The 26,795-nt window shown below is 48.2% G+C and overlaps 9 protein-coding genes across 9 annotated transcripts; 7 read left to right on the top strand and 2 right to left on the bottom strand.

The window, feature by feature from the left end:
* Positions 1–1,646: 1,646 nt before the first annotated feature.
* On the top strand, positions 1,647–5,873 carry PENARI_c001G11648 (uncharacterized protein; the record flags this gene model as incomplete). The annotated part of the gene is made up of 4 exons (XM_022627042.1): positions 1,647–2,077; positions 2,130–3,738; positions 3,790–5,814; positions 5,868–5,873. 4 exons carry the CDS (start codon positions 1,647–1,649, stop codon positions 5,871–5,873), a joined length of 4,071 nt encoding a protein of 1,356 aa, XP_022493245.1.
* A 2,471-nt stretch (positions 5,874–8,344) lies between these two features.
* PENARI_c001G08128 (GNAT family N-acetyltransferase) lies at positions 8,345–9,325 on the top strand (the record flags this gene model as incomplete). Its single annotated transcript, XM_022626774.1, has 3 exons — positions 8,345–8,461; positions 8,569–9,110; positions 9,319–9,325. The coding sequence occupies 3 exons, from the start codon at positions 8,345–8,347 to the stop codon at positions 9,323–9,325; spliced, it is 666 nt and encodes a 221-aa protein (XP_022493517.1).
* Positions 9,326–9,489: 164 nt separating this feature from the next.
* zrfC (putative ZIP Zinc transporter) lies at positions 9,490–11,056 on the bottom strand (the record flags this gene model as incomplete). The annotated part of the gene is made up of 4 exons (XM_022626887.1): positions 9,490–10,272; positions 10,323–10,563; positions 10,615–10,776; positions 10,830–11,056. The coding sequence occupies 4 exons, from the start codon at positions 11,054–11,056 to the stop codon at positions 9,490–9,492; spliced, it is 1,413 nt and encodes a 470-aa protein (XP_022494017.1).
* Positions 11,057–11,736: 680 nt separating this feature from the next.
* aspf2 (major allergen Asp F2) lies at positions 11,737–12,723 on the top strand (the record flags this gene model as incomplete). Its single annotated transcript, XM_022626329.1, has 3 exons — positions 11,737–12,127; positions 12,185–12,624; positions 12,682–12,723. 3 exons carry the CDS (start codon positions 11,737–11,739, stop codon positions 12,721–12,723), a joined length of 873 nt encoding a protein of 290 aa, XP_022493837.1.
* Positions 12,724–12,938: 215 nt separating this feature from the next.
* PENARI_c001G05462 (oxidoreductase, short chain dehydrogenase/reductase family) lies at positions 12,939–14,000 on the bottom strand (the record flags this gene model as incomplete). Its single annotated transcript, XM_022626560.1, has 4 exons — positions 12,939–13,139; positions 13,202–13,315; positions 13,380–13,491; positions 13,546–14,000. 4 exons carry the CDS (start codon positions 13,998–14,000, stop codon positions 12,939–12,941), a joined length of 882 nt encoding a protein of 293 aa, XP_022493425.1.
* Positions 14,001–15,117: 1,117 nt separating this feature from the next.
* Positions 15,118–17,338, top strand: PENARI_c001G06427 (uncharacterized protein; the record flags this gene model as incomplete). The annotated part of the gene is made up of 13 exons (XM_022626644.1): positions 15,118–15,185; positions 15,257–15,376; positions 15,443–15,461; positions 15,516–15,705; positions 15,761–15,807; positions 15,860–15,914; positions 15,976–16,094; positions 16,145–16,411; positions 16,468–16,589; positions 16,637–16,809; positions 16,874–16,939; positions 16,991–17,071; positions 17,130–17,338. The coding sequence occupies 13 exons, from the start codon at positions 15,118–15,120 to the stop codon at positions 17,336–17,338; spliced, it is 1,536 nt and encodes a 511-aa protein (XP_022493752.1).
* An 827-nt stretch (positions 17,339–18,165) lies between these two features.
* On the top strand, positions 18,166–20,792 carry PENARI_c001G01096 (Zn(II)2Cys6 transcription factor; the record flags this gene model as incomplete). The annotated part of the gene is made up of 7 exons (XM_022626207.1): positions 18,166–19,341; positions 19,392–19,644; positions 19,693–19,812; positions 19,870–20,271; positions 20,328–20,410; positions 20,462–20,520; positions 20,585–20,792. 7 exons carry the CDS (start codon positions 18,166–18,168, stop codon positions 20,790–20,792), a joined length of 2,301 nt encoding a protein of 766 aa, XP_022493814.1.
* A 2,809-nt stretch (positions 20,793–23,601) lies between these two features.
* PENARI_c001G00326 (uncharacterized protein) lies at positions 23,602–24,126 on the top strand (the record flags this gene model as incomplete). The annotated part of the gene is made up of 1 exon (XM_022626135.1): positions 23,602–24,126. The coding sequence occupies one exon, from the start codon at positions 23,602–23,604 to the stop codon at positions 24,124–24,126; it is 525 nt and encodes a 174-aa protein (XP_022493174.1).
* A 1,397-nt stretch (positions 24,127–25,523) lies between these two features.
* On the top strand, positions 25,524–26,789 carry PENARI_c001G07459 (uncharacterized protein; the record flags this gene model as incomplete). Its single annotated transcript, XM_022626715.1, has 2 exons — positions 25,524–25,613; positions 25,647–26,789. Coding segments are annotated over 2 exons (1,233 nt in total), but the record flags the coding sequence as incomplete, so codon positions are not given.
* Positions 26,790–26,795: the final 6 nt, after the last annotated feature.

The following is a 26,795-nucleotide window of genomic DNA, read 5'->3' as shown; positions in this document are numbered from 1 at the left end:
TTAGATCTCGAGTAGCGCTATTATGCAACTACTAAGTGAGACCCAACCAATTAATAGGCATGTTATGATGCCCAAGATAAACCAGCTCAGGATCAAGTGGTCGAAGAAGTAGTTTGCCGCTGGCATTGCGTTAATCAACATGTCCCTATCCTCAACGGTGGCCGTGCAGCATTCCTGACCAATAAAATTGCCTATTAAGAAAGCTAGGTTTCACTCGTAGCCCCTGTTCAGATAGCCGAGATCTACAGATTGAAATGTTAGTTGTTTGAGCCTTCAGGGTTAACAGCCCGACCGGCGCTTAGAATTATGTCGCAGGGAAATTTCAAGCGGATATTCTGGAACAAAATAGGCGTTCAGAATCCGGAGGACATGAAAGGTTTCACGGATCTGATCAGAACCACAACCATACAGAATGTACCTTTGATCTAAGACACGGAGAATACAGTTGGATTTATCTCCGCATTCTAGACTATGATTTCAACGGTTCAATTTGACAGGTGAACAAACTATTGCCAACCGGAAGATAGATATCGTGACAAAATGGAACCGTATTGCCATTTACCCATCTTCCAATAATCCTCAATTCTAAATTACTCTCCGATCGAAGGTGTTGAGTTGTAATCGTTCAAGTCTCAACATGCCAAATACGTAAAATTAGAGCTTTAGTATAATCAACTAAACAATCGGTTTTCTTACTTCCAAATATTCTTGGCTCGAAACACTTAGCCCATAGGACTCAACTCATCTGTCTGTCAATCCAGCCATCATTATTAATGATACATGCATATCTGAGATGAACCCTCACCCAATGCATGGGCGAAGCATCTAGTGGGCTGATATCTCAAACATACGATACACATGTACCTAGGGTAAGCGCAGCAGCAAGTATACAAAAAGCTTGAGGCATCTATTGTAATAAAAAATGTTCGTGAATCATCTGGTACGTAAAAAAAGAACAAAATCCTAGAGACATGAATTAGAGACATGTGGAGCTGCCTAGATCGTTTGAACCAAACATAGTCGCCCGTCGGGAGCTCTCGAAGAGCTGTTCATTGATTAAGCTCTGTGTGGGGTTAATGTCCATTTTTCTGCCGTCAGCTGCGGGAGCCAAATAATCTGGGATAGGGCAGTTTTCAAATGTCAATTCACCACAAGGCTACTAGTGCTCTATGATAGTCTCCGCAATTTTCAAATTGAGATGAGATAGGTATCGTACACCCTAATTATTAACCTTTTGTCGCTTATTATAGCTAGTAGCCTTGCTATCCGCCTGTTAAGAGTTGGGAGTACATGCATCGTCCTATAATTTTGTAGCTACACTAGCAATTTATACGTGCTCGATACATGAGTAATGGACAAGCTGACTTATCCATGATTGTGGAGAACACTATAGACTCGCCTAATCGGCGCTAAAGGTCTGCACATGCGGGGTCCTCTTAAAACTTTTGATACATTCAAACTAGAGGTGTTGCGTGGTCAGACTGTAGGATTGCTGGGCCAATAGAACTCCAGAGAAAAGAGTTGATTGAGAAACTATATGAGAGAATTCAAAACCGAAACCATCGATGCTTGATCTCCACAGGAATCCCGACCCCTTCCTTATCACAAGCAGTAATTGATCCCCTGTGGCTCATCTGGCCTTGGCGATGGACGGCATATCTACCGCAGCCAATGTGATCGCAGTCATTGAATTGGCAGGATCTATCGCTAAAGTCTGCGGGAAGTACATTATTGCGGTGAAAAATGCCAGAACCGACATTGAACGCCTCACCAAAGAGGTCGACAGCCTTTCCAATGTTCTTGCGAGACTTCAAGAGCTCCTGGACGGTCCTTGCGCTGCAAAGCTCCCAACCAGTGAGATCGCATCCATGATACAGCACTGTAAATGCGAGCTGTTGAGATTACAACAAAAACTGAACTCTGGCTTGAATGAAAAGGATTCGGCCAGAAGAGCCATGGTAAAACTTGGAATTCGAAGTTTACGGTGGCCGCTACGGTCCAAAGAGGTTGATGTGTTTGTGCGATCATTGGAAAGTTGGAAACAGCTGTTCAATCTTTCATTGCAGATTGATCAGACGTAAGGACTTTGCTATTGGGTCTGTTATGGGTTTTCGCTAATACTCCCACAGTCCACTTCTCTTGGGGGCATCGCATGCGATAAATACGATCCAGCAGGATATTTCCTTGGATAGCTTGCTTGTCGCAGAGGGTTCTGAGTTCGACTCGTACATCAATCAATACGAGGATGAATGCTTGCCAAATACCAGGGTGGACCTTCGCAATGAGATCATTGCTTGGGCCCAATCGCCAAAAGGAAAATCGATATTCTGGTTGAACGGAATGGCTGGCACCGGAAAGTCGACCGTTTGCCGCACATTGGCCAAGGATTTCGAGACAAAGGGCAGGTTGGGTGCCAGTTTCTTTTTCAAACGAGGCGAAGGAAGCCGTGGAACCGCAGCTCGATTATTTCCAACCATTACAAAACAGCTCATTGCTCGTATCCCCGAAATGAAACCCCTGATCCAAGCGGCGATTCAAGACGACGCTATGATTTTGACAAAGTCTTTAGTGGAGCAATTCAATAAGCTTCTCCTTCAGCCATTGATCGCGCTAAGAGATGTTAACCCGGCCATGATGCCTGATGTGATTATCATGATTGATGCATTGGATGAATGCGAGTCCGAAGAAGATATCAGGACTATCATCCGTCTCTTACCGCTTGTCAATGAAACATCGGCTGGAGATATTCGTGTGTTTGTTACAAGCAGACCCGAATTGCCGATCCGGCTCGGCTTCAAGGACATCTCACCCCATCATCATGACATTGCTCTCCATGAAATACCAGAGGCTATCATTGAGCATGATATCTCAGTATTCATGCAGGAGAAGCTTTTGAGGACGCGGAAAGAACACTCACTTCCCGACACCTGGCCCGGCGATGAAAATATACGCATTTTGGTTGAGATGGCAGTGCCATTGTTTATCTTCGCTGCTACCATATGTCGTTTCATCGCCGACCATTCATGGGACCCAGAAGACCGTCTGCGAAAGGTGCTTGAATACCAAACACTCAGCTTGAGGTCAAAGTTGGCCGGCACGTATCTACCCATACTTGATCAATTGCTAGTGAACCAAGATGACCTGGAAAAGAGGCAAATAGTTGAGGAGTTTCAAGAAGTCGTTGGTGCAATCATAGTATTAGGAACCCCCCTCTCCACACTCGCTTTGGCGAAGCTTCTGAACATCGACCAAAGAAAAGTTCGTCTCCGACTCAAGGCACTGCACTCAGTCCTTTGCGTGCCAGATGATGAGCAATCGCCGGTCAGAATCTTACACTTATCATTCCGTGATTTTCTTCTCGATCCGCGGGTTCGCAATGAATCACCACTGTGGGTCGACGAGAAAAAAACGCACAAGATTTTGTTCTTGCGGTGCCTCAGGATCATGTCGAAGCCAGATGGTGGTCTTCGAAGAGACATATGCGAGCTACGGAGTCCCGGGGTGCTGAATAGTGAAATCTCAAGCAAGACGATTGAGGCCCACGTATCGGAAGACCTGAAATATTCATGTTGCTTCTGGGTGTACCATCTTGAACAAAGCGAATTGCTTCTTGAGCATGTCGATGAAGTCTATGAATTTCTACAGACACATCTCCTTCATTGGCTCGAAATAATGAGCCTTTTGGGGAAAATCCCGGAGACGATTGGCTCCATCAATACTTTACAGTCATTAATCAAGGTGCGCTTTATCCTAGGTAATGGCCAGTAGTAAAATGCTAACCTTCATCAGCCGGCACCAAGTCACCCTGCAGAAAGTCTGATACATGATGCCAAACGAGTCGTGTTACAAAATGCCTTGGCTCTTACAATTGCTCCTTTGCAAGTTTACGTCTCTGCGCTAGTCTTTGCACCAACCAAAAGCTGGCTGAGGAAAAGATTTCAGCAGGAGATACCGGACGTCATAATCAAAATACCCACAATCCAGGAGGATTGGAGCGCCGCATTGCAGACCTTCGAAGGACACACACAGTCAGTCAAATCAGTTGTCTTTTCCCCTCGAGGCGACATGGTGGCATCTGGTGGCACTGACGGGACCGTCAGGCTTTGGGACATATCGACAGGGGTTCTCCTGCATCTCCTTGATGGTCATATTGATTCTATGCTCGAAGCTTCATTTTCTCCGGATGGGCGAACCATAGTGTCCTGCTCACTGGACAGTACCGTCCGAGTGTGGGATACCTCCAGCGGTGCCAATTTGATGACCCTGGACGGCGAAGGGGCTCCCGTCTATTGTGTGGCATATTCGCCTGACAGTCAATTTATAGCAGCGGGCTACTCAGACGGCAAGATCCGGATCTGGCAGGCGGACACCGGCACTTTGCGATACAAGGTCAAAGGCCATAAGGCCCAAATAATCTTGTTGAAATTCTCAGCGAAGGGGACTTTGGCATCGTGTTCCAAGGACAAGACTGTGAAGCTTTGGAAAACTGACACTGGGCATCTATTGCATAGCTTGGAAGGTCACACTGGCCATGTTCGCGCGATTGACTTCTCGCCAGTCGGGGATTTGATCGCGTCCGGCTGTTGGGATCGGACGGTGAAGATCTGGAGCGCCCTCACTGGAGCGCTTCAGCATACCTTTGACCATGAAAATGCCGTTGAAGCAATCGCATTCTCACCCGATGGAAGTATGATCGCATCAGCCTCATTGGATGAGACTGTGAAAATCTGGGACCCAAAGATAGGTGTCATCCGGTACACTATGCGTGGCCATACAGGTCCTGCACAAGACTTGGCATTTTCCCCGACCGGTGATCTTCTGGCGTCCAGCTCATCTGACAAGACAGTCAGGCTCTGGGATATGACAAACGGGACTCTCCAACAAACACTGAATGGTCATACTGCATGGGTGGAAGCCGTGGCGTTTTCACCAGACGGTCAGGTCTTGGCGTCGGGCTCCTGGGATAAAACTGTCAAAATCTGGGATACGAAAGTCATCAACACTGGCAGAGAAGTATCCAAGGGATACACAGAATCAGTTGAAACATTGGCGTTTTCTCCCAGCGGTCTGGAGATAGTATCAGGGTCTTCAGATAGGACGGTCAGAATTTGGAACACTGCCGGAGACATGGATAGAGTGCTTGAAGGCCATACATCTTCCGTCGAAGTTGTGGCATTTTCTCGTGATGGGGATATATTGGCCACGGGATCCACGGACTGTACCATCAAACTTTGGAGCTTTGATACTGGAGTTCTACTTCTTACACTGTTGGGCCACAGTGACTGGATCAAAGCACTGAGATTCTCCCCCGATGGCAGGCTAGTCGCATCTGGATCATCAGACAATTCATGCATACTATGGGACACGGATACCGGGGCCCTTCAACATAGATTCAAAGGCCATGAAGACTGGGTGCAAGCAGTCGCGTTCTCTTCGGATGGTGACACTGTGGCTTCAGGCTCGCTGGATGGGTCGATCAAGCTCTGGAGTGTATCCACCGGAACCCTCTGCCAGACATTGAGGATCCGTGAAGATCTACTCTGCGCGCTTGCATTCTCTCCAGAGGCAAGGTGGCTGGCGGTCAGCACCAAAGACCAAACAATTCAGCTTTGGAATCTGGATACCGGGTACATTGAGCAGATCCTGATGGTGGATGTGAGAATTTTGGAGTTAGAATTTTCCGATGACGGTCGGCAGCTGAAAACAGATAAGGGAACACTTGATATCTTTTCAGAAGACGAGATCTTCGCTTCGGCCCCAACCAAAGCTGGGGTGTTTGTTGAAAGGGAGTGGATATCCATTAAAGGGGAAAAGGTGATGTGGCTTTCGCCTGAGTACCGACCAACTTCTTCAGCTGTACAAGTAAGAGGTAATCTTCTGGCGATAGGCTCTAGTTCTGGGAACCTCATGATATTCGGGTTTGAGGGTTAGCAGAGCAGTTTGATGATAGATTATTTGTGATGTTCGACATGTCTAACTAAGATGGGTCAACATTACTGGATCAATTGAGCTCAAATGGATCACCAGGAAGCCACCTTTTGAGACCAGTGTTATAGTGGGGAACATTCATCTGTTGCTACGGCTCACTTTTCGTTTTCCGGAGCTGTATCTCATTTTGCATCTACCGACGTACCCTCGATGGGATCTCATTTCTCCACTTTGGAGTGCCAATACCCATGCTTCAAGTCATTTTGAAGGACGAGACGGTGCCGCTCAAAAGGAGATTATTGGGCAACCGAGCCTCCACCAAAAGCAGTCACAATTCCTGGCAGTACGTTTCATTCCGACGCTCTAACGCCAGGGGTTGAAACAGCACGGTACGTAAGTTTATTTAATCCTTACGCATTAAACTAGAGAACGCTGGCTTGAATGGGTAAATGATTCCATTGATGGTATGAGCTCTTAGTTGGAATATAACAAGTACTTGAAGTTGCTGTGTCACACTGGGGTTATCGGTCGACTATTCGTCTACGTCGCGGTGGACCATATCGCTCCTTTGACACACATTTCTCGATACTCTTTCTCCTGGACAAGCCTCCAGCATGTCGGCTTTCAAGGCGTGTGCAGCTACCCCTAGACATAATAAAGCTCTAAGATGAATTAATGTAATACATAACTTCGATGGGAATTCAGAATTTCCCAGCAGGACGTCTCAGAAGCATTCATCTGGCTCCAATAACTCGAAAACGATTGTTAACTCGATATTTCGTGCAATTTCTTCGCCCTTTTCCCTGTCACATTCCATTTGAAGAGTTCTGATATGTCCTCTCAACCAAAACCGAGACCAATGGCACACTATTTGAGAACGCGTGTGACCGTTTTCGGAAGCTTCCAGATGAAGCTCTCGTAACAGGTAAATAGCTTCTTTGAATTTTTGAGGAATCTCGGAGTAACGATGGGGGAAATTGTCCAGGATATGAGTCTGTTCCTGCAAGATGTCAATGACGGCAACTCGTTTGATGGGATCCATTTTTGGGGATTTTAGTAGTAAGGTAAGGGACAAGGACGTACCGTGGTTAGGGTTAGAGATTGAATATCAGCGAGATGTTGTTAACGGCTTGATGTCGTAGATTTTAACAGGACGGCCGAGATGTTGCTATTTGTACCTTTTCTAGGTTGCACTAAGCTGGCTTTCGAAGTAAATATCAGCCCCATTACACAAGGAGAGCACTGGTGGGATAGAATCCTTTGTTACTTTCCTAGCACAGAAGAATGGCAACAAACAAGGGGAGGCTGACCACACAAGGAGATAGACACAAAAGCCTTTTGCTATATTCTTTGTTCTCCGGATAGGCCTGCGATTTTCTTTGCTTACAGCTCGGGAATAGGACTGAGATTAGCCGACAAGTACCTGCCCATCCAACAACACTAGTAAAAACCCCGCAATAACTTCCTGCCTGTCTTAACCTATCTTTAAGAAATTGAAAAGGATTCCTCCACAGTTATCTCCAAGCTGTGCGTAGATTTATGACGAAGAAACCAATCTCTAGCCCTTGCTTACTCCTGAGGCTAACAGACTCGGTTCCTGAACCATCGGAAATAAAGTGCGCACTAAGGACCTTAGATGCGATCCCGATCTATATCTCCTAAATTCCATTCCATCCTTGTTATCAACATCTCAACTGATAAGACTGATACGCGGTATCCGTCCGCTTGCTTCGCAGCCAATCTAATCTCTTTCTGCCCGCAACAACCTTCCTAATTGCCATTAGCTTCCCCCACATGACCCAATACGAGGCCAACACAACCGATCCCCGCGTTTTTATTGCATATGAGATCAATAGATTCATCGAATGATTCAGCATACTCAAGACACTCGGGCATATTGAAATCCTTTATCTATGCAAGCTGTCATGTGGTCTCCAACCAGTCTCGTTCCGCTGCGGTTACCGCGGGGACTCCCTGGTCGCGGTGCAACCCCCCACTGTTCGTCTGTACTTACCCCGGTTGGAGCTGCCTAGAAAGGCTAGTGAGACAGGTTGGTTAGAAAGGACAAGATAAGTGAGACAATCAACAAAGTGGATCGTTGAGCTCAGCTATATGAGGACCCTTCCTTTCCTCGGATTCTGTTTACCATCACCCTCTGGATTGCTGACAACCTTACCATAAACAAAGACTTCGCTACCCTCTCCTTCTCGCCCATCAACTTGTGGATCATCCCCACTTCAACTTTACTTAGATGGAGGTTTTCTCTCATTGTCCCCAACGGCTCCATTGGCATTCTTATACTATATCTCTGTCTCAACCTCTTCGCAGAGCCAGTAGAAAAAGTATCCGGGCCTCTAAACCTGTCCGTTGAACCGACCATCGCCGTTTGCGAAACCGTAGTGGCAAGCCAAGAACTATGGCGATCGAGATTGTTCCGCTGGCCCAGGGGGACATACCTGGGGCTGTAGACTGTGTGCAGAAAGCATTTTCGGATGATCCTTATTTTCGATGGGCATTTGATGATCCATCCAAGGTACGAGCTACCTTTGCCCGAACGTCATACCCCTGAGGCTCTGTGGCTCCGGGGAGAAAAGTGGCACGAAGCGAAATGGAGATTCAAGGAATAACGGGTCTTTATAGTTCAACATCCAACGAAACGCAGCCTCCCTCGCAGCCCATTTTCAATACGGCATTAACTGCGACTGCCCCATATATGTCGCTAAAATAACCCGTGCCGCGAATGAGACCAAAAACGACCTCGAAGTCCGTTTACCACCGGGAACAGTGGTCGGAGTTGGCTGGTGGTATTCGCCACAGGCTCCTTCAAGACCACAGACTTGGTCTGTCTGGGCTCAAGAATGGCTTCTCTCTTTCCGCCAACTTATGAACAATATTCTCTTCTTTGGGCGTGGGGGTCTGAATGTGCGCCGATACTGGATCTGGAAGCAGGTGCAACAAACTGCCCATGATTCTATCTGGCAAGATCCTCGTGGATATTACTTTTGCAATGTTGTCGGTGTGAACTCCGAGGCTCGTGGCATGGGCGTGGGAAAGAAGCTCATGGAACGTGTGATGGAGAAGGCCGACCAGGAGGGAATGCCGTGCTACCTTGAGAGCTCTAAAGGTTATCCCAATGTGTGCATCTATGAAAAGATGGGATTCGAGCTCGTCAGGGAGATTGAGTGTGTGGATGGAGGGGATGTTTGCAAGGTATGTGCTCATGGCTACACTGCCCATTTTTATGACTGACCGAAAACACATCAGCTGTATTGCATGATTCGTAGCCCCAAGTCCAAATCCTAACATTTTAAAGCAAGATGTCTTCCATAGGAGAAACAAGACAGGAGCTTTACGCGCGAGCGATTGACATGACATAATTTCTGACGTTAGCATTTGAGTTCAAGCATATTGATGATGTTCATTCTTAATTAGCAATGCCAGCGAACATGATATATTTCATTTTATACCCATCGAAAGCCCCAGATTCTCTCGTCACGTAATATTTTCCAACCTGTTTCGGGGTTGCTTTATCAGACTGAAATCTAAGTGTGCCTTACAAACTCAAGCCCATTTCCCAAGTAGACCCATCAATACGAGTCCAGTGACCAAGGACAGGCCACCAGTCAACACTTTTCCAATGTGTGCATTCAACATTTCACCTCCTTCGATCACCCAGTCGCGGGCCCACATGTCCACAACACCAACCCACACCAGAATACCAGCAGAAAGTGCATCCAGTGTTCCGAGGGCAATCAATGTGTTTCTGGAATTACCATTGAAGGTGTGCAGCACACCAAGTCCAATCGCCATACCAATAGGTGTGATCAATGAGTACGCCGTCGCCATAATGGCCTTAGAAGGGAAAATGGCCCCCGGAAGGGTAGCAATGCGAGCACCGAGAGCCAATCCCTCGAAGAATTGATGGAAGACAATGACCACCAAGAGTGTCTTGTAAAAGGAGTCTCCGGCCACGACAAGAGTGAGACCAATCAAAATACTGTGGAAAAGAACACCGGCTTCCATGACGAGGACTGAAAATTTGCTGTTGGGCGTAGTTGGGTCATGAGGGCCATGGCTGTGGCCGAGACAGGCCAGCGTGGGCTGCTGCTGGCTTTGGGGATGATCAAACTGGCCCTTTTGGGATGTTTGCAGGGACTCGGAAGGAGATGCTGATGCTTCGGAAACATTTCTCTTACTGTTACGAGCGACAACAACTCTGTGTCCAATAAATTCCAACAAGAATGCAAGGAATATACCGGCCATGACCACAGCGGAAGTAGTGGCTTCGTACTCGAGCTCCCCAAGACATTCGTTGGTGAACATGAGATTGGCATGTGTATACAGCTAGCCGGATTGTTAGCTTGTGATGGATCGACATAGTTGAGACCGCTTACATGAACGAAAGCTGTTGCAATGATGATACCAGTTCCAAATTGCTTGATGATGGTCGATACCACGCCATTGATAGAGGCAAAGGGAAGCTTCAACAATAGAATTGGAGCAAAGACACCAATTGCACTAGTGACGAGAACGACGAAAAGTGTGCCAATTCGCAAAGGCACGTCATAGTCTCGTGTCTGGATACCGCACGAGGCATGGCTATCTTCCTCTGATTCACCCTCGCTGACGCAATGTCTTAAATGGAATGTTAGTAATGATCACAAGAAGTGACTTCCATAGACTGACTCAACACCTGCATGGAAATGGCAGTTCGTTTTGGTTTCGCTGGATGATTCCCCATGAACATGTTCACTATGATCGTGATCGTGGTCGCTCTCAGTCTCACTCTCTGTGGTAGTTTCTTCCTCTTGGATTAAAACATCGTTTCCATCTGCATCCATACAGTATCTATGGATTTGCACATTAGCATACTGTGACAGAGCCAGATGTTGGCCACTTACGATTCACTTCCGTGGGAATGACACCCGGTGTACTGTGCTGGTACTCCACTTGTAGGGGTTGATGTTGCCGAGACCAAGACTTCATGGCCATCTCCGTCAATGCAATAGATATCCGAGCCATGACTGTGACACCCAGTGATGGATGATGTCTGGGCTGAGGTAGTTGCGGTCTGCCCATATACTCCAGCAATGCCGACTGATATGAGGAAGGACCTGAAAATGAGCATCTTGCAAGGAACAATGCCCTAAACAAGTATTGTAAAATATAACCGAGAATGAAGTCCCAAGAGGGGAATAGTTTTTCAAGACAATGGTGATTGCAGGCCGGCAATCCTCTCTAAAAAGGCAGCTTGGTACCTGGGATGAGAGCACATATCCCAGGGTCTCACCCCCAAGGTTCCCGCTGCCAAGCGGAAGTCTCTTCTAGCTGTTCGCCAAGAGCAACCCTGGCCGTCAAAGAGGGTCTCTTTTTGGGACCAGATCGCTTCCTTGTCTCTTGTTCCTCCAAGGTACTCCCGCCCAAGCCTCTTGGCAACCCTCCGCCGAGCCTTTCTCTTGGCATCAAAGATCAAAAATTTCTCCTTCTGGCTGGAAAGCTAGGTCATAGCGGAGAAACAAGCCCTCAAGGTCCTCTCTTGGCAAATATAATTCCCCGAACACGAAAGAGAATAGACCAATATCCCGCCTCCTATCCTCGATTTGGTGTTGCGTGAATAAATTAGACCACGAAAACAGTGTAAACGAGGATGACAAAAGCCACCCTTGGCAAAGAGTTGAGGTGATGATTGACAGATGGTGGATAGGGAGTAGTGGATTGAAAGCATGGTAGACATGCATATATAAAGGCTGCAAAAGGGCGGTTTGCTACGATATCTGTAAACACGGTTTCAAAATTTCCTCCGCCAACATGTTGTTCCTCAACTTCTTACTCTCCTCAGCAGCAATTGCTGTAGCTCTTCCTACCTCGGGAACATTTGAAGGGAATCAGACGCAGCCCTTCTCTCAGACCGGGCTTGCACCTTGGAACGCCGGCGCTGTGAATCAACATCCCATTCATTCCAGCTGCAATGCAACCCAACATCGTCAGATCGAATTAGGTCTCACTGAGACTATTGCTCTGGCCCAACATGCTAAAGATCATATTCTGAGATGGAGCAACGAAAGTGCAATTTACAGAAAGTACTTTGGCGATCGTCCCTCTATGGAAGCAGTTGGCGCGTTTGATGTTGTGGTCAACGGTGACAAGAAGGATATTTTGTTCCGATGCGACAATCCTGATGGAAACTGCCAGCTTGAGGGTAAGGCACCTCTCTGCCCTTATTGAGAGTTGCTATGCTAAACATTTCATCCTGTAGGTTGGGCCGGACACTGGCGCGGCGAAAATGCCACGCACGAAACCGTTATCTGCGACCTAAGTTACGAAACCCGTCGTTCCCTCTCCACGATGTGCGGCCTTGGATACACTGTCTCTGGATCCGAAACCAACACTTTCTGGGCAAGTGACCTTTTGCATCGGTTGTATCATGTCCCTGCCGTGGGACAGAACTGGATAGATCACTTTGCAGATGGTTACGAGGAGGTTGTTGGCTTGGCGAAGGAGAATGCCACTTTGTCAACTCATGACTCGGAAACTCTTCAGTACTTTGCATTAGAGGTTTACGCCTATGATATTGCCGTGCCGGGAGTCGGTTGCCCGGGTGTTCAGCATGAGCACGAAGATCATGCTGATGAGACAACATCAACACCTTCTGTAACTACCACTGACAAGCCTTCGACAACGTCTGAGGTGCCTGAGGTAAGTAGATCTTTGCCTTGCTCAATTATGTGACTCCAAGCTGACTGACTTATGTAGAACTGCCATACACACGAAGGTGGCGTTCTTCACTGCACCTAAGTAATTGGAGAAAATGGTACAATGTTGACGAGGTGCGAGAGCGCTCTTGTAGATACCCTCAGACCACTCACGCTCAGCTTGTTCAAAAATAATATGTGCAATTGAATATCTATTCTCAAGAATTTTGAATACCATATCAAAATCCGAAATCAAACGCCGTAAATATGCCACGTCTATTTCATCCATCGTTCCTCACTTCATGAAGCAATAGTAACTTATGCCGATGCGCAGTGGCCACCGTCAACACGGAGATCAGCACCAGTCATCCAGGCGCTGGAGTCGGTAAGCATGTAGATGGTGGGTCCCTTGAAGTCCTCAGGGGCACCTAGGCGGCCAAGAAGAGCGCCGCGCATCCAGGTCTCCTCGACCTCGGGCTTCTCCTTGAGGAGAGCATCGGTCATGGCAGTGCGGATGTACTAATTCATGAACCATTAGCTAAAACTGGCTATGTCGAGGAAACGTGTAAAGGATTCCTTACTCCGGCAGAGAGGGTGTTCACGCGGATGTTGTGCTGGCCCCATTCCTGGGCGACGGATCGGCACATTTGGTGGACAGCGGCCTTGGATGAGTTGTATGCGGTGCAGGTCAATCCCTAGTGAGTAAAAACCTTATTAGCGTCTTGTGCTTATGTTCAATCGGTTTGTTAGGAGGCATACCCGGTTGGCGATCTGGCCAGACATAGACGCGATCATCACGATGCTGCCGGGAGTCTTCTGCTCAATGAAGATACGAGCACAGTGCTTGGCAGGGATGAATGTGCCAAGAACGCTAAAATAAAGCTGTGAATATCATGTTATTCTGATTAAGTGTGTTCCCACTCACTTGACATCAAGCATCTTGCGATATCCTTCAACGGGGTAGTCAAGCGCAGGGACCATCTGCTGGATACCGGCGCAAGTGATGGCACCCCGAAGAGGCTTGTTGCGGCGCATTGCCTCCGCAGCAATATCCTCCAGAGCCTTCTTGGTGGCCTCCTCATTGGTGATATCACACGAGGCGTAGGTCGCCTGCAAGCCGCGCAGCTTAGCCGTCTTCTGCACAGCAGCCCACTCCTCCTGGCTGGGTTCAGCCAGAAGATCCAGACAGGCGACATCGCCGCCAGCCTCGAGGACGGCGGTGGTCAAGGTCATACCAAGACCACGACCACCGCCAGTGATCATGACTGTGCGACCGGCGAGAGAGAAGAGGTCATTGGCTGGCGCGAAGGCAGCGGGCGTCTCGTTAGACTCCGGCACGACAGCCGGAGTGGTGTGGTCAAGCGAGATGGAGGGGGCCATTGTGGGTTGAGGTTGGGATTATGGGCGTAAAGAAGAATGTGAATTTTAAAGTTCTGAGAGACTTTCCTTTCCCAAAATTGGAGGACGTCTACTTCATATACGGTACATTCTGGTGCAGCCGCCTGCAGCGGCTATATACAACCCAACTAGGGAACTGTTGAGCTGGAAGGACCACAGTGGAACATTCTTCGACATATGAATTATCAGCCCAAGCTCCAAACTTTTTCAGTTTCACCGTGCCGACAAATCATGCCGATGCGGCCCGGTCGATAGTGGACACGCCGGGTCAGGCGTGTTTCCTATGACCTAGGTGGGTGCTAAATATTACTGGATATGGTTAGTTGGGATGCAGAATCGCGGGGCGGGGCGATAGACTGGGGAATAACTGGGGCTACGGTACCTGAGTATGCAGATGACATTTTCGGGGGAAGGTGTTATTGGAGAACTGAAATATCGGAACAACGAGGCCAACAGGAGTCCTTTAGACCCGTTGGCACGTGACCTAAATGTCATGATAACGAATATATGTGCATCTGCGGAGTGCTTAATTATTCCCAATACGGAAATAATGTGTTGTGCCATTTAAGAGCTTAGCCGGTCTGTGGATACCGATTTCTCGAGCCCTGGGCTGAACTCGCCCATCTTTGTCATTTTCTTAACTATAAATCATGCAGTCAATATGTTGCTTTGTTTTTTTTTTGTATGTACGGAAGGGAATCTAAGTTGAATTAAGGAAGATAATCTCGCGTGAAATGGTATTCTACACCGCGATAGGACACCTCCGGCTTAAATGGTACTAATTCATAACCGATGCGGCATTTATTCTAGTCATTGCCTCCGAGATGCACCCCGCAAAATGCGGAGCCTACCCGGCCCAGAAACATGGCAACCCGGGGGAGTTCAGGGCGATCGCCGACGCGGGATATTACGCCACGGTATCGTGGAATCTAAAATGGCGCCACTTTTTGCCTTCTAGGGACTATACTACAGTATTCAAACGGTTTATAAAGAGTGAAATGCCCCACTGTCTTGACTAGGCCCGAGTCAACATCCTTTGCTGCTGCTCAATTCCCAGATTTTTACCCCGGTCAATTGTTTGCGGGAACACGATATCATCATGACTTTCCTCGTGGGCCGGCTGTTGACATATGCTATCACGGCCACTGCTGGCAGTGGCTTCCTGCTGTGAGTCGAAACCTCATACTAGACTACAAATGGCATCACGTCGTTGGGCTACTGCTGACTTGAACAATTAGCTTCGGCTATGACCAGGGTGTGATGTCCAGTCTGTTGACTGGAGATGCATTTGTTGCAATTTTCCCCGAAATTGATACAACCAAGTCAGGGCACGGAAGCTCTTCTTTGCAGGGGACAGTGTAAGTAAACCTGCATAGTACACCCTCGAAGCATGACCGCAACTAACCTGTCGTGTTGCAACACAGTGTCGCCATTTATGAAATCGTAAGTTGGCATCCAGACTCCGTCATATTTATAATCCACAGCTAACAGATTTAGGGCTGTTTCTTGGGTGCAATTCTCTCTTTATTCTTTGGTGAACGGCTCGGTCGACGCAAGTGTATCCTGGCTGGATGTGCTATCCTCAGTATCGGTGCTGCGCTTCAGGCCAGTGCCTACAGCATTCCTCATCTCATTGTTGGTCGCATCATCGCCGGTGTTGGAAATGGTCTCAACACCAGCACTATTCGTGAGCTTTCCATCCACTTGGAGATAATAACTTGCGATTGCTAATATTGTTGTAGCCGTTTGGCATTCCGAGCTAAGTAAGGCTGCAAGCCGAGGCAAAGGAGTATGTTTGTATTCAATATTGTTGGAAAACTTGATGCTGACCCTTCTTATAGCTGGCCATCGAACTGGCTATTAACATCTTCGGTGTGATGCTCTCATACTGGGTTGGTAAGTTGTCTTCGAACTCTACATTCCAACTGACATCTTTACTAATTATTGACTCATGAAGACTACGGAATGAGTTATGTCAAGAACGAGGCCCAGTTCCGCTTTCCCCTCGCTCTACAGATATTGTTCGCTATCCTCACCTTCTTCGGCGTGCTTTGTCTTCCCGAATCTCCTCGTTGGGTTTGTTATAATCCGTCCAAATTTTCCATCACCCAACTAACATATGATAGCTCATCAAACATGGCCATGAAAGCAAGGCTCGCCAGATTATCTGGTCACTCCAGCACAACGCTCGTGAAATCGAGGTTGATGATCCAGTGGTGAACGTTGATGTCACAGAAATCACTCGGGCAGTTGAGGAGGAAGAGGAAGCATCCTCGGGAGGGTCCTTCAGGCTCCTTTTCCAAAACAATAAGCAGCGCTTCTTGTACAGAACCCTGCTCGGAATGGGAGGACAACTGATGCAACAGATCTCGGGAATCAACTTGATCACCTATGTGTGTACTTCCAGATTGGAAATATTGATTGAAGTGTTCTTGCTAACTCTATTCAGTACGCAACTGTTATCTTCGAACAGTCGGTTGGAATGTCCCACCACACCGCGTTGCTCTTGGCTGGTTTCAACGGAATCGCATACTTCTTTTCTTCCCTGGTCCCTATCTGGACAATTGAACGGTATTTTGTATCAAAATTAGGGTTGGTCATATGCTAATTTCTTTCAGACTTGGTCGCCGCAAGCTCATGATGTTTGCCGTGATTGGACAAGGATGCTGCATGGCTATTCTGGCGGGCACTGTCTGGGATGGTGGACGTGCTGCAGGCCTGGTTGCCACTGTCATGCTATTCCTGTTCAACTTCTTCTTCGGCGTAGGCCTTCTCGCTATTCCCTGGCTTTGTGAGTACCAATATTCCCTGAGATGTTCTTCAGAAATCAGCCTTACTAACTGACCTCGACACAGTGCCCGCAGAATATTCACCGCTGGCAATTCGAACTCGTTCAGCTGCTATGGCAACTGCGACAAATTGTAAGTGTTGATGTCTTTTTACACTGGCATAAGCTAACAGCTTTAACTCAGGGATATGCACATTCCTAGTCGTGGAAATTACCCCAGTCAGCATTGCCAATATTGGCTATAAGACTTATATCTACTTTGCCAGTATGTCTTATGAGTAGATCGAACATTGCATATCAATGATTGCTAACAAACATGATAGTCTTCAACTTCTGCTTCTTACCGCTCATCTTCTTCTTCTATCCAGAGACGCGCAATCTCACTTTGGAGCAGATCGATCGCCTATTCACTGGCGAAAAGGTTCAGCTTCACTGGGATTCATCTATGGGTATTGCCGGAGATGTTGACACTCGTGTTGGCAATGCTACGACTAAAGATCTTGAAAATGTTCAAGCTCAGCATATTGAGTAATTTGCTCGTGTTTCCGGCGGAGTATATGTTCGAAGAAGACAACGGGCCTGAGCTAAGCTTGCTGCTTTGTGTGAAACTTATAAATTATGCTACAATAGCCCATAGTGTTACATCTAATGAAATTCCTAAAGGTTACAACATTTTTACATTAATTAAATGGAATAAATTCGACTTTCTGATGGCACCAATTGAACTCTTTATCAAACGGCCAACGATTGAGTACACCGGCAATCCAAGAGGTGAATTTCTGGGGGATCTTCAAAAACGGAGTGAACTTTATGTTGCCCAGCAGAATCACACTCAACTCGTCGAATTCCATGAGAAACGGCACGGTCCTATTGTCAAATTGAGGACCAGCCGCCACCCCCACTTTATTAAGTCGGGCATCCACAACATGCAGACCATAAACAGGAAGCAGAAAATATCCTATTGGAGATACTGCCGATATACAAGTAATCTCGATATTGTATGTGCATGCATTCATGTACATAGTTATCCTTCAGGGCCTTGGTGGCCTGGTTTTTCAGGCCTTTAACGGTCTTGAAATGGGGTAACCATTGACTTCTTCCAGCAACGCTGTAAGGTCCCTTGGCTCAGTATTCACCCGGTTACCCCAATCCCGCAAGATGACACCCCTCGGGGAACCCCCGTCACCCTCCACAAAGCCGACTCGGGGTGACCAACGGAAAGTTACCGAGTGGGTCTCGGCGTCGCTGGGACCCCAGCGCTTAACGTTGCCAAATTCGGTAAAGATTCATCGCCTCTTCTACATCCCCAGCACATTCTATGCCTTCATTTTACCAACAAGGTACATATTTTGCGCAACAATGTCAAATATGTTTTCAAACAGCCCGGCTCCAGATGATAGGGAGGGAGTGCTTCAAGCTTCAGTCCCGCTAGACCTGCAAGGGTCGAATCCCCCTACTGGTGCAGAGCGGAAGAAGCGCACGCGGACTGGATGCGTCAACTGCAGTCGCAGACGGCGAAAATGCGATGAGGCTAAGCCCATGTGCACGGGCTGTAAGCGCCGGGGTGAGAAATGCCAATGGCGTATGATGGGTGCGTTTCGCGACTCGAATATCAAGGTGCTAGACTCAGACCACCCCTCTATGAGCCAAGGCGTGGCAGCTAGCAAAAGCAAACGCCAGAGCAAATTCAAGATTGTCAATACTGCAAACCCACGGACAAAGCGTGCACCCAAGCAACAGGGCCAAGTGCTCCCAGAGCAAGGATCAGTGCATGGGTCACCTTCACCATCTGCCCCGGACCACAGTGATACACCGGTGCCTGTGGCTGTTGCGGGGGACAATTCAGACCCCACAAATCCCCTGATTGCCAATGGGATCCCTGCCTCAAATTCCGGGGTAAACCAGGGTCTATCACCGCCCTACTCGAGTGATACGTCATCGCATCCACGAAAGACATTTGACGGATCTCCAGGACATGTTGAACTTCAAACATATGTCAGCCCTCTGGGTCTTCAAGAACCATCGCCTCACTCCCACTATGAACCAAATCTCCAGTTTGACTTCCAGCCGCCTCAAACTAGAGACGACTCCACACCACACCCCTATATCAATTCCAGTCCCGAATATGTGATCAACGATCTCGCTGCACTGAGGGATCTTGGCCAACATAGTCAGTTCCATTCGTCGGTGACAGGTTCTTATCAAACGGTGCAATCACCAGTGTTTGACCGCGGCGTCTTTTCCGATCCAACAGATCTTATCAACGATGTTTTCCTTCCTGGCTCTGCATACGAGGCGCTTCATACCACGCTACGTAATCGTCAACTATGGACTGCAAGGCCAGATTTTCCGAGTCGCCGCAGTTCGCAAGATTCCGTCCCTACGGTACATACCCCAACAGGTTATAGCGATGCTGGCTCAGTCACAAGGACGGAGAGGGGATCCCGGCGTACAGGATTCAGTAGACGTTTTGAATTGCCACCTGAAAGAGAACATGTTCTGTGGGAGAACTACCTCAACGAGATTTGCTCGTGGGTAAGTGAATTTGCTGCCAATCGGGTTGGTTTTCAAACTAACGCCAAAAGCTTGACATGTTCGATAATCAACGACATTTTGCTTCGACCTTCACTCAGATGGCCAAGACTTCAGCCCACCTTCGCTACTCAATCTTGGCATTGTCTGCACGACAGCTTGAAAGACAACAAAATGCGAAATCGCAATCTGAAAGTTTATCGCTATATCAAGAAGCTATTCATCTCCTCCTACCCGAGTTGGGAAGCAAGACAACCCCTGTCATTGCGTCCTGTGTCATTTTGTGTGTCTTGGAAATGCTGAGCTGTAAGTAATACTATCCCTCTCATATTTTCCATGGCTTACCGAAAATAGGCAATCCCAAAGAATGGCGTCGCCATCTAGACGGATGTGCATACCTCATCCAAGCAGCTGGCATCAATGGATTCTCCGGGAAAGAGGAGCAAGCGCTCTTTTGGTGTTTTGCTCGGATGGGTATGAGGTTCTTCCAATCTTCACTTTTATTACATGGGACTAACGAGTTTTCTGTAGATGTGTGCGGTGGCCTTATCTCTGAAGAAGAAACCATCATACCAATCCATAACTGGAGACCCAGTGACATGAGTTACAACGAAGCAGCGCAAACTTTCATCGCTTCAGCAAAGACCAACGTCGACACATATGCCAACTACACAGTATATCTTCTCGCAAGAACAGTGAATATTCTTTTCGGTTGTGCGTCTAAATCAGATTATCCCTGTACATCATGCCAGTCTGTCCCCAACGATGACGGCGACTCGTTTGTTCATCGCTGGGCAGATTCATTTGATCGCGTGGAAGAATGGTATGAAAACCGTCCGGCGCAGATGAAATCCATTTTCAGTGTCGCCGCTTCCGAACGCGAAGGTCGAGATCGGGCATTTCCAATTGCCTTGTATGGAAATGGGTCTGCGAGTAAGTATCATGTTATGGCTCGTCAACCTTGACACGGTCGGGCTAACTATAAATAGTTTCTGGAAACCAAATGTATCATGTCGCTGCCCTGTTGCTTCTCCAGAGAAAGCCTAAGACACTGGTATTGAATAAAAGACCGGTAAATTGCTCTTATGCCTGATCTACGTATACAAAGCTGACAAAATATTAGAGATCCGTTCTCTGGCACGCGCGGCAGATATGTGCGATCTCCGCATCTAATGCACACCAGTGAGTCTTCCTGCTCAGGTGGAATCCAGAAACAAGAGACAATTTGCTAACCGACCCTCATTAGTGGCTGCTGGACGAATGCATTACAACCTCTCTGGATAGCTGGAAAAGCCATGTCTCACTACTCTGAACATGCAGCCATTGTTGAGACTTTGGTTCGGATCGAGCGTGAGACTGGCTGGGCCACTGCTTGGCGTGTTGAAGACTTGAAAGAGTTCTGGGGCGAATATGACAATGATGAGGATTACGATATTGACATGGACTTATCTTGATTACGACTTATGATTCATACTTGAATGAGTTCCGACCGTTTAGGTTATGTGGTAAATAGGGGCACTTACAGCTGTTCCCCAGGTTCTGTTCATTGTAAACTCCAGTCGCATTTTGATTGACACTGTTCGCCATCCAAATAGCGCGAATGCGGAATCCATCCAGTTTACTTCTTGCATGGACCTCTTCCCACAATGGCTCGTAGAGCTCCTACAGGGTCGAACCATATTAGGTAGGGAAAAGGTCAACGAAACTAGGTTATGCCCCGGATGTGGAGCCACCAAACCACGATTAAGGGCTTGATTTCGCGAAAAATCCGAAAGCGTTGTTCACAGAAAGCGTGGGACACGTTGAAGAATTGAGTCACTTGATATTATTTATTAAGGAAGAATGGATCTGCTCGTGGAGCGCATGTTACATGGCAAGGGGTGATCCTGCGCGTTCAAGATAGACATCAAAGTAGGCATCAAGGGGTGGTATGTCTTCCCAGCCTCGATGCTTTGGACCGCCCAAATAAGGTGGGATTTTTGCCCTCTTTCTCTCTATACCAGTATATTTGCTCTTAAGTCACGGTTCAATTTAAAAACATCTATTTATCAGAGAACGTGAACATTAAGTCTTATCCTGGGGCGTTCCCATATCTTTGCGCGCGAAAGTCTGGAAGCCGAAGCATAACCCATGCCCTTGCTATGGAATGGGCAAGACATGAACCGAGACATGAAGAATGTCTTTCCAGCCAGGTAATCGTAGCCCTCGGCCTACGCTCTGCCGGTACTAAGCTCGAAACAATATATTCATCTTAGAGCAACCGTAGTTACCCTTTTAAGGCTTTGAACGGAGGAATCCGCGGAACGTAGACAGAGGGCTTCTAGTAACTGGTTGGAAGCACATTCTCCCTGTCTCAGTTAATGTCTTAGGAAAAGCTTCGATTTGGCTGATATCGAGATCTTGAGGTGGACTAGGACCGCGTTATTTCGGAGATTGGCTGGCTCGGCGAAGGTTATGATATAAACGGTGTGGTACGAGAGGCAGAAGATTCAAGCAATTGAACAGCTGAGAGCATGATAAATGCGAGAAGTTTGGCTACTTTGTTCGATTGTGATCATTTGTACCAATTTTTAACATATCTCACCTACCTCTCTACGTACCTACCTATATTTGTAACCTCGAAGACTTCGGGGTCATGACCTCGAGATCATGAAAATAAGAGCGAGGTCGTGATCCTGGCTAAATAGCGTGATCTGGACTGGACGTTGTGATGTGGACCGCTTTTACTTGACCTGAGAAACTAGTAGTGATTAATATGGTATGGTGCAGTTGTTTGCAAAGACTCGGTCATAGACAATAGGCCCGATTCCAAATCGCCATTCACTAGCCATTTGGTATAAGTGGTGGGCTTTGATTAAGGACTGCATTATGCTGCAGGTTTATGGATATTAGCCTGGACAGGGCACGTTGGAGTAGCCAGCGACCGGGATAAGATGCATAGGCTATTTCAGTTTCTCGATTTGTATTGATAAAAGCACTGGTTCAGCTTGCTATGCATCTTTGGCGTATAATTAGATCGTAAATTCGGGTTTTGATTGTTTGATATTGGTTCAATGTTGTATAGAGAGACCTTCAAGTCGACAATATATATCATCACCATCTATATACGTGACGTCCACCACAATTATTTTTCAGCTCCTAACTACAGCAAAAGATAGTATTTTAGAAAAATTACAACCGACAACTTGATAAAATTGATTCCTGAAATTTTATATCTGTGACATGAATGAATCGTGTCCGTCGGAATATGAGCACTTTGCTAGATCTCGGGTGGGCGATTAGCCGGGAGAACATGTAGCATTCGCACATCATCCAACATCGTGTATTCAGACGCGAACATACAAACTTTTGTAATAGCTAAACTAATTGAGCACATTATATTTGAATAGATTCCACAGCACCTCTATGAAAGCTTTTGGGGCCTCACTCGTATGGTGCATACTACATGCATCATTAGAGATGGGATCTGTTCTGTAATAGACTCACACGTCAAGCATGCCCCTGTCACCTAGGACCAACCTCCGTGACGCGGCCGAAGCTACTCTAACGCTGCCTGGGTTGTGAGCCTCGTAGGACTGAAGTAGGACGGACTTGAGCCTAAACCATGAGAGGGGCACAGAACAAGGAGTTGCATTATCGAGCGGTAAAAATGGAATCAAAGCAGCAACTGCCAATCGCATATTTTTGTTTTTCTCTTTTTTTCTGCAGGAGAAGATAATCCCCACAGGGAAGGGAGTGGAATGCTGCCCGGAGGTGGCACGAGATGTAGATCTAGGGATAAAAAGCAAAACGGGAAGAAACAGAATCCTTGCATCCCCGCCAAAATAGTTCATTTCACCATAGGGAGACGCTCGAATGTAGGATCTCGAATTCTCTTAGTTCTAGAAAATCCATGAAATTGCCTAGAGACCAAGTCCGAGTATTAGGAAGCTGCCACTCCTCCCATTACAACTTCTACGGGCACACCCTTCGCCCGTCTATACCAATTATATCAACTATCGTTCATCATTTGAGTGATGAGACTACCGCGGGCCAGCTGGACTTGGAGTGCATTCCAGGTTGATACGGCATTGTTTATGTACGGCGGTGTCTCAACAGTCGCCATTCCTGTCGAGGCAATAACCACACCACCTCCCAAAGCCAACGAACCTCGCCCTCTATCCCGCTCCAAATCGAAGCGACAAAGCCTGAAACGCTCACTCTCCAAGATCTTCTGATCTTGGATGCCACCATCCTCCCACCTGGCCGCCGTGGAACATCGCGATGAGTTTGCATGGACTCGGAGTGATTGGGGCCCAGGTGGCCGCATCGATCAAGAGCCACGACGAGAAACCTACCTCACCTCATATCAATTCACCCCGCTGTTCTATCACCTCATCACCTAGCATTTCCATCACTGAGAGAGGCCACCAGGAGTTTGATCCTTCGATCGGTGCCAAGCCATGCTCTCCTTTCTATCGCCATGGAAGTCCTACGATCTCATACGAACAACTCACCTTCGAGAGCAAGAACAACAACCGGAATCGAAGCCACCTGCGGGACCTCGAGAACGCCGGTCCGTACGCAGCCTCCCGTACCGACAGTCCCCGCCGATCTAAGCTGTGGGAGGAGGAGAACAAACCTCGGACTTGGCTGCAATCGTTGAGCAACAAACAAAAAATGGCACTCAAGGCGGTGATCGCTGTTGTGACAGTTGGGACTATGATTGCGATTGCGTTGGGAATCACTGCCGCTGTGGGAGGAGCGGCCTGGAAATCGAGTGCCGAGAAGACAGCCATGGGAGGCTAGGTGCGTGTCTCCGACTGTCCAGGTGGAATTATCATTGACCCACCATATAGCTGTCTACGTTTGATTCAAGACACGACCAGCCATTCATTTGCTTGTTGTACCTGTGGCGGTGAGGTCACAATCCTCTCTTTTGATCGGAAACTTCATTGGGAGGTGTTTATTCTTAGATGTTCACAAGGACTGATGCCATGGCCAGTGTCAAGGTGCCCGGCCATGATGAATTTATTGTTATTGATCACGTGCACAGCCATAACGTAAGAAGAAGGAACAACGTAGCCCCGAGCCGGGATCCACCGCACCTACAAAAACGCGCGAAGTTTTTCGACGTTTCCTTCTTTTTTCTTTTCTTCTTCATCAAAAAAGCAACGGAGCCCGCCACGACCATCGTTCTGTCTTCGGACGAATTCCACGACGATGTGTTGCCTTCGCTCCCGCTCGCGGGAGCGTTCGGCTCTGGAGATTGATGATCCTCGATAGGAAGTTCGTTTCTCTATGTGTCTTCTTCAGTGAGGGCGATGGGATTCGAATGTCGAAGACGGGATACATTCCATTGACTCAAGCTATTCAAGCTGAGCTAGTGTAGCAGCCTATGCATTGATGTGTGCTGGGCCTGAGTAGATTTTTAAGAAACCCCTGGCTCGCCAGCTGTGTTTTTTGTTGGTGGGCTTGGCCGGTTTCAAGTGTTGCCGAGCCCTTCAAGTCCGGACGTGTAAACTCTGTTTGATCCTGGATCAATGCTTAATGTTTCTGTTGACATCATTGGGAATCCCATGTTGTCAGGCGGAGGTTTTGTGTGCCACACCCGAAGCCCAGTGGCATCATGATCGACCATATTCTGGTCTATCTGGGACATCAACACATCGACAATGGCATCACAACCCAACAACCTCCTATGTGATTCGAAGGGCTTAGACATCAAGCACTGCCAAGGAGCTCATCTGGTTGGCTAGCAGGTCGCGTGAATGCTACGGTTCCTGTCCCATCCCTATCCAAACACTTCCGGAATGCCGCAGCACCACCTTCCGAGAAACCACACGGCAGTTGTTTATGATCCAAGCTCGATCGACGGCCCATTGCGCACTGATTGGGATTGTTTTCATTCTCAGCGACATTCTTAAGGTTCTTCCCACGCCTTGGCCTCATCTCGAGGCCCGGTGCCCGTCCAGAGATCGGCATGCCTACCGGTTGGCCCGGTCATCATGAATGTACCGGAAGTACTAGAGATATAAACATCTCCTGAAGCTTTAGAAAGCGCTACTTGCTGTTTTTAGGGAGCACCTTCGACCTATCGTGCCGTTCTTTTGTGCTCTCGTAGCATTGCTTTGAAGTCGCTCTTTTAATCCCGAAGGGCGAGATCATACATACCCTTTTACAGTAATACCTATACTTCCGCAATCATGAAGGGCTTCGTCGGCGGAATCCCTATCGCGCTGCTTGCAGTTGCTGCCCAGGCTAAGTTTGTTGAGCATGCATGTGACCTGTCACCTGTATACAAACATATGTGCTGACGAACTATACAGCAGGAGCATGATTTCGTACCCCATGCCGGTGCCACCGTTATCGGCGGTCCCTCTGGAGATGACAGTGATGGTGGCTTCACCAGTCCCTATGCTGCCAATATCAAGACCAACACGCAGGTCCACGAGTACAGCAAGGATGATCACTCCGTCCACTTGAAGCACAAGGATGTGTATCCTCCTCCCCATTTCCACTTCGGTCCCCCTGTTGTTGAGAAGGGCCCCCAGGTCCCTGGCATGGGTCCTTTCGAGAAGCGTGGCGCACCTGGCGGCACTGTTATCGGTGGCCCCTCTGGTAACGATGAGGGCCAGAGCTTTGACATGCCCATCACCGGCATCTTCCAGACGGAGGTGAACGACTACAACAAGGATGATCACTCCATTGCTGTCAAGAACGAGGACGTCCACCCTCCCCCTCCGTTCCACCCACCTCCCCATGGTTACCATGGCCGTCCCGCTGGTCCTCCCTCCGCAGCATTCAATGCTCCTCCCTCGACCTTTGAGAAGCGTTGGGGTCCCGAGGAAGAGGATGGTACCCTCATCGGTGGACCCGGTGGTGGTTCTCACCACGGCCCTGCTGGCTTCCCTCATCCCCACGGTGGCACCGTCATTGGCGGTCCTTCCGGTAACGACGAGGGAGTTAGCTTCAGCAAACCAGTCACTGGCCACTTCAAGACCGATGTGAACGAGTACAGCAAGGATGATCACTCCGTCCACGTGAAGCACAAGGATGTCTACCCTCCTCCACACTTCCCTCCCTGGGGTGCTCCCTTCAAGCGCGGCTGGGGACGCGAGCATGAGCAGGGTGCCACCGTCATTGGTGGCCCCTCTGGAAACGACGGTGGCCAGAGCTTCAGCGCTCCTGTTACCATCGACACCGACACTGATATCAACGAGCACAACGAGGATGATCACTCCATTCACGTGAAGCACAAGGATGTCTACCCTCCTCCTCACTTCCCTCCCTGGGGTGCTCCCTTCAAGCGCGGCTGGGGACGCGAGCATGAGCAGGGTGCCACCGTCATGGGTGGCCCCTCTGGAAACGACGGTGGCGAGAGCGTCAGCGCTCCTGTTACCATCGACACCGACACTGATATCAACGAGCACAACGAGGATGATCACTCCATTCACGTGAAGCACAAGGATGTCTAC

This window comes from Penicillium arizonense (assembly GCF_001773325.1).
Source record: "Penicillium arizonense strain CBS 141311 chromosome Unknown PENARI_contig001, whole genome shotgun sequence".
Taxonomy (NCBI): Eukaryota; Fungi; Ascomycota; class Eurotiomycetes; order Eurotiales; family Aspergillaceae; genus Penicillium; species Penicillium arizonense.
The sequence above is the reverse complement of the archived record's forward strand: the minus strand, read 5'-3'. Positions and strand labels throughout refer to the sequence as shown.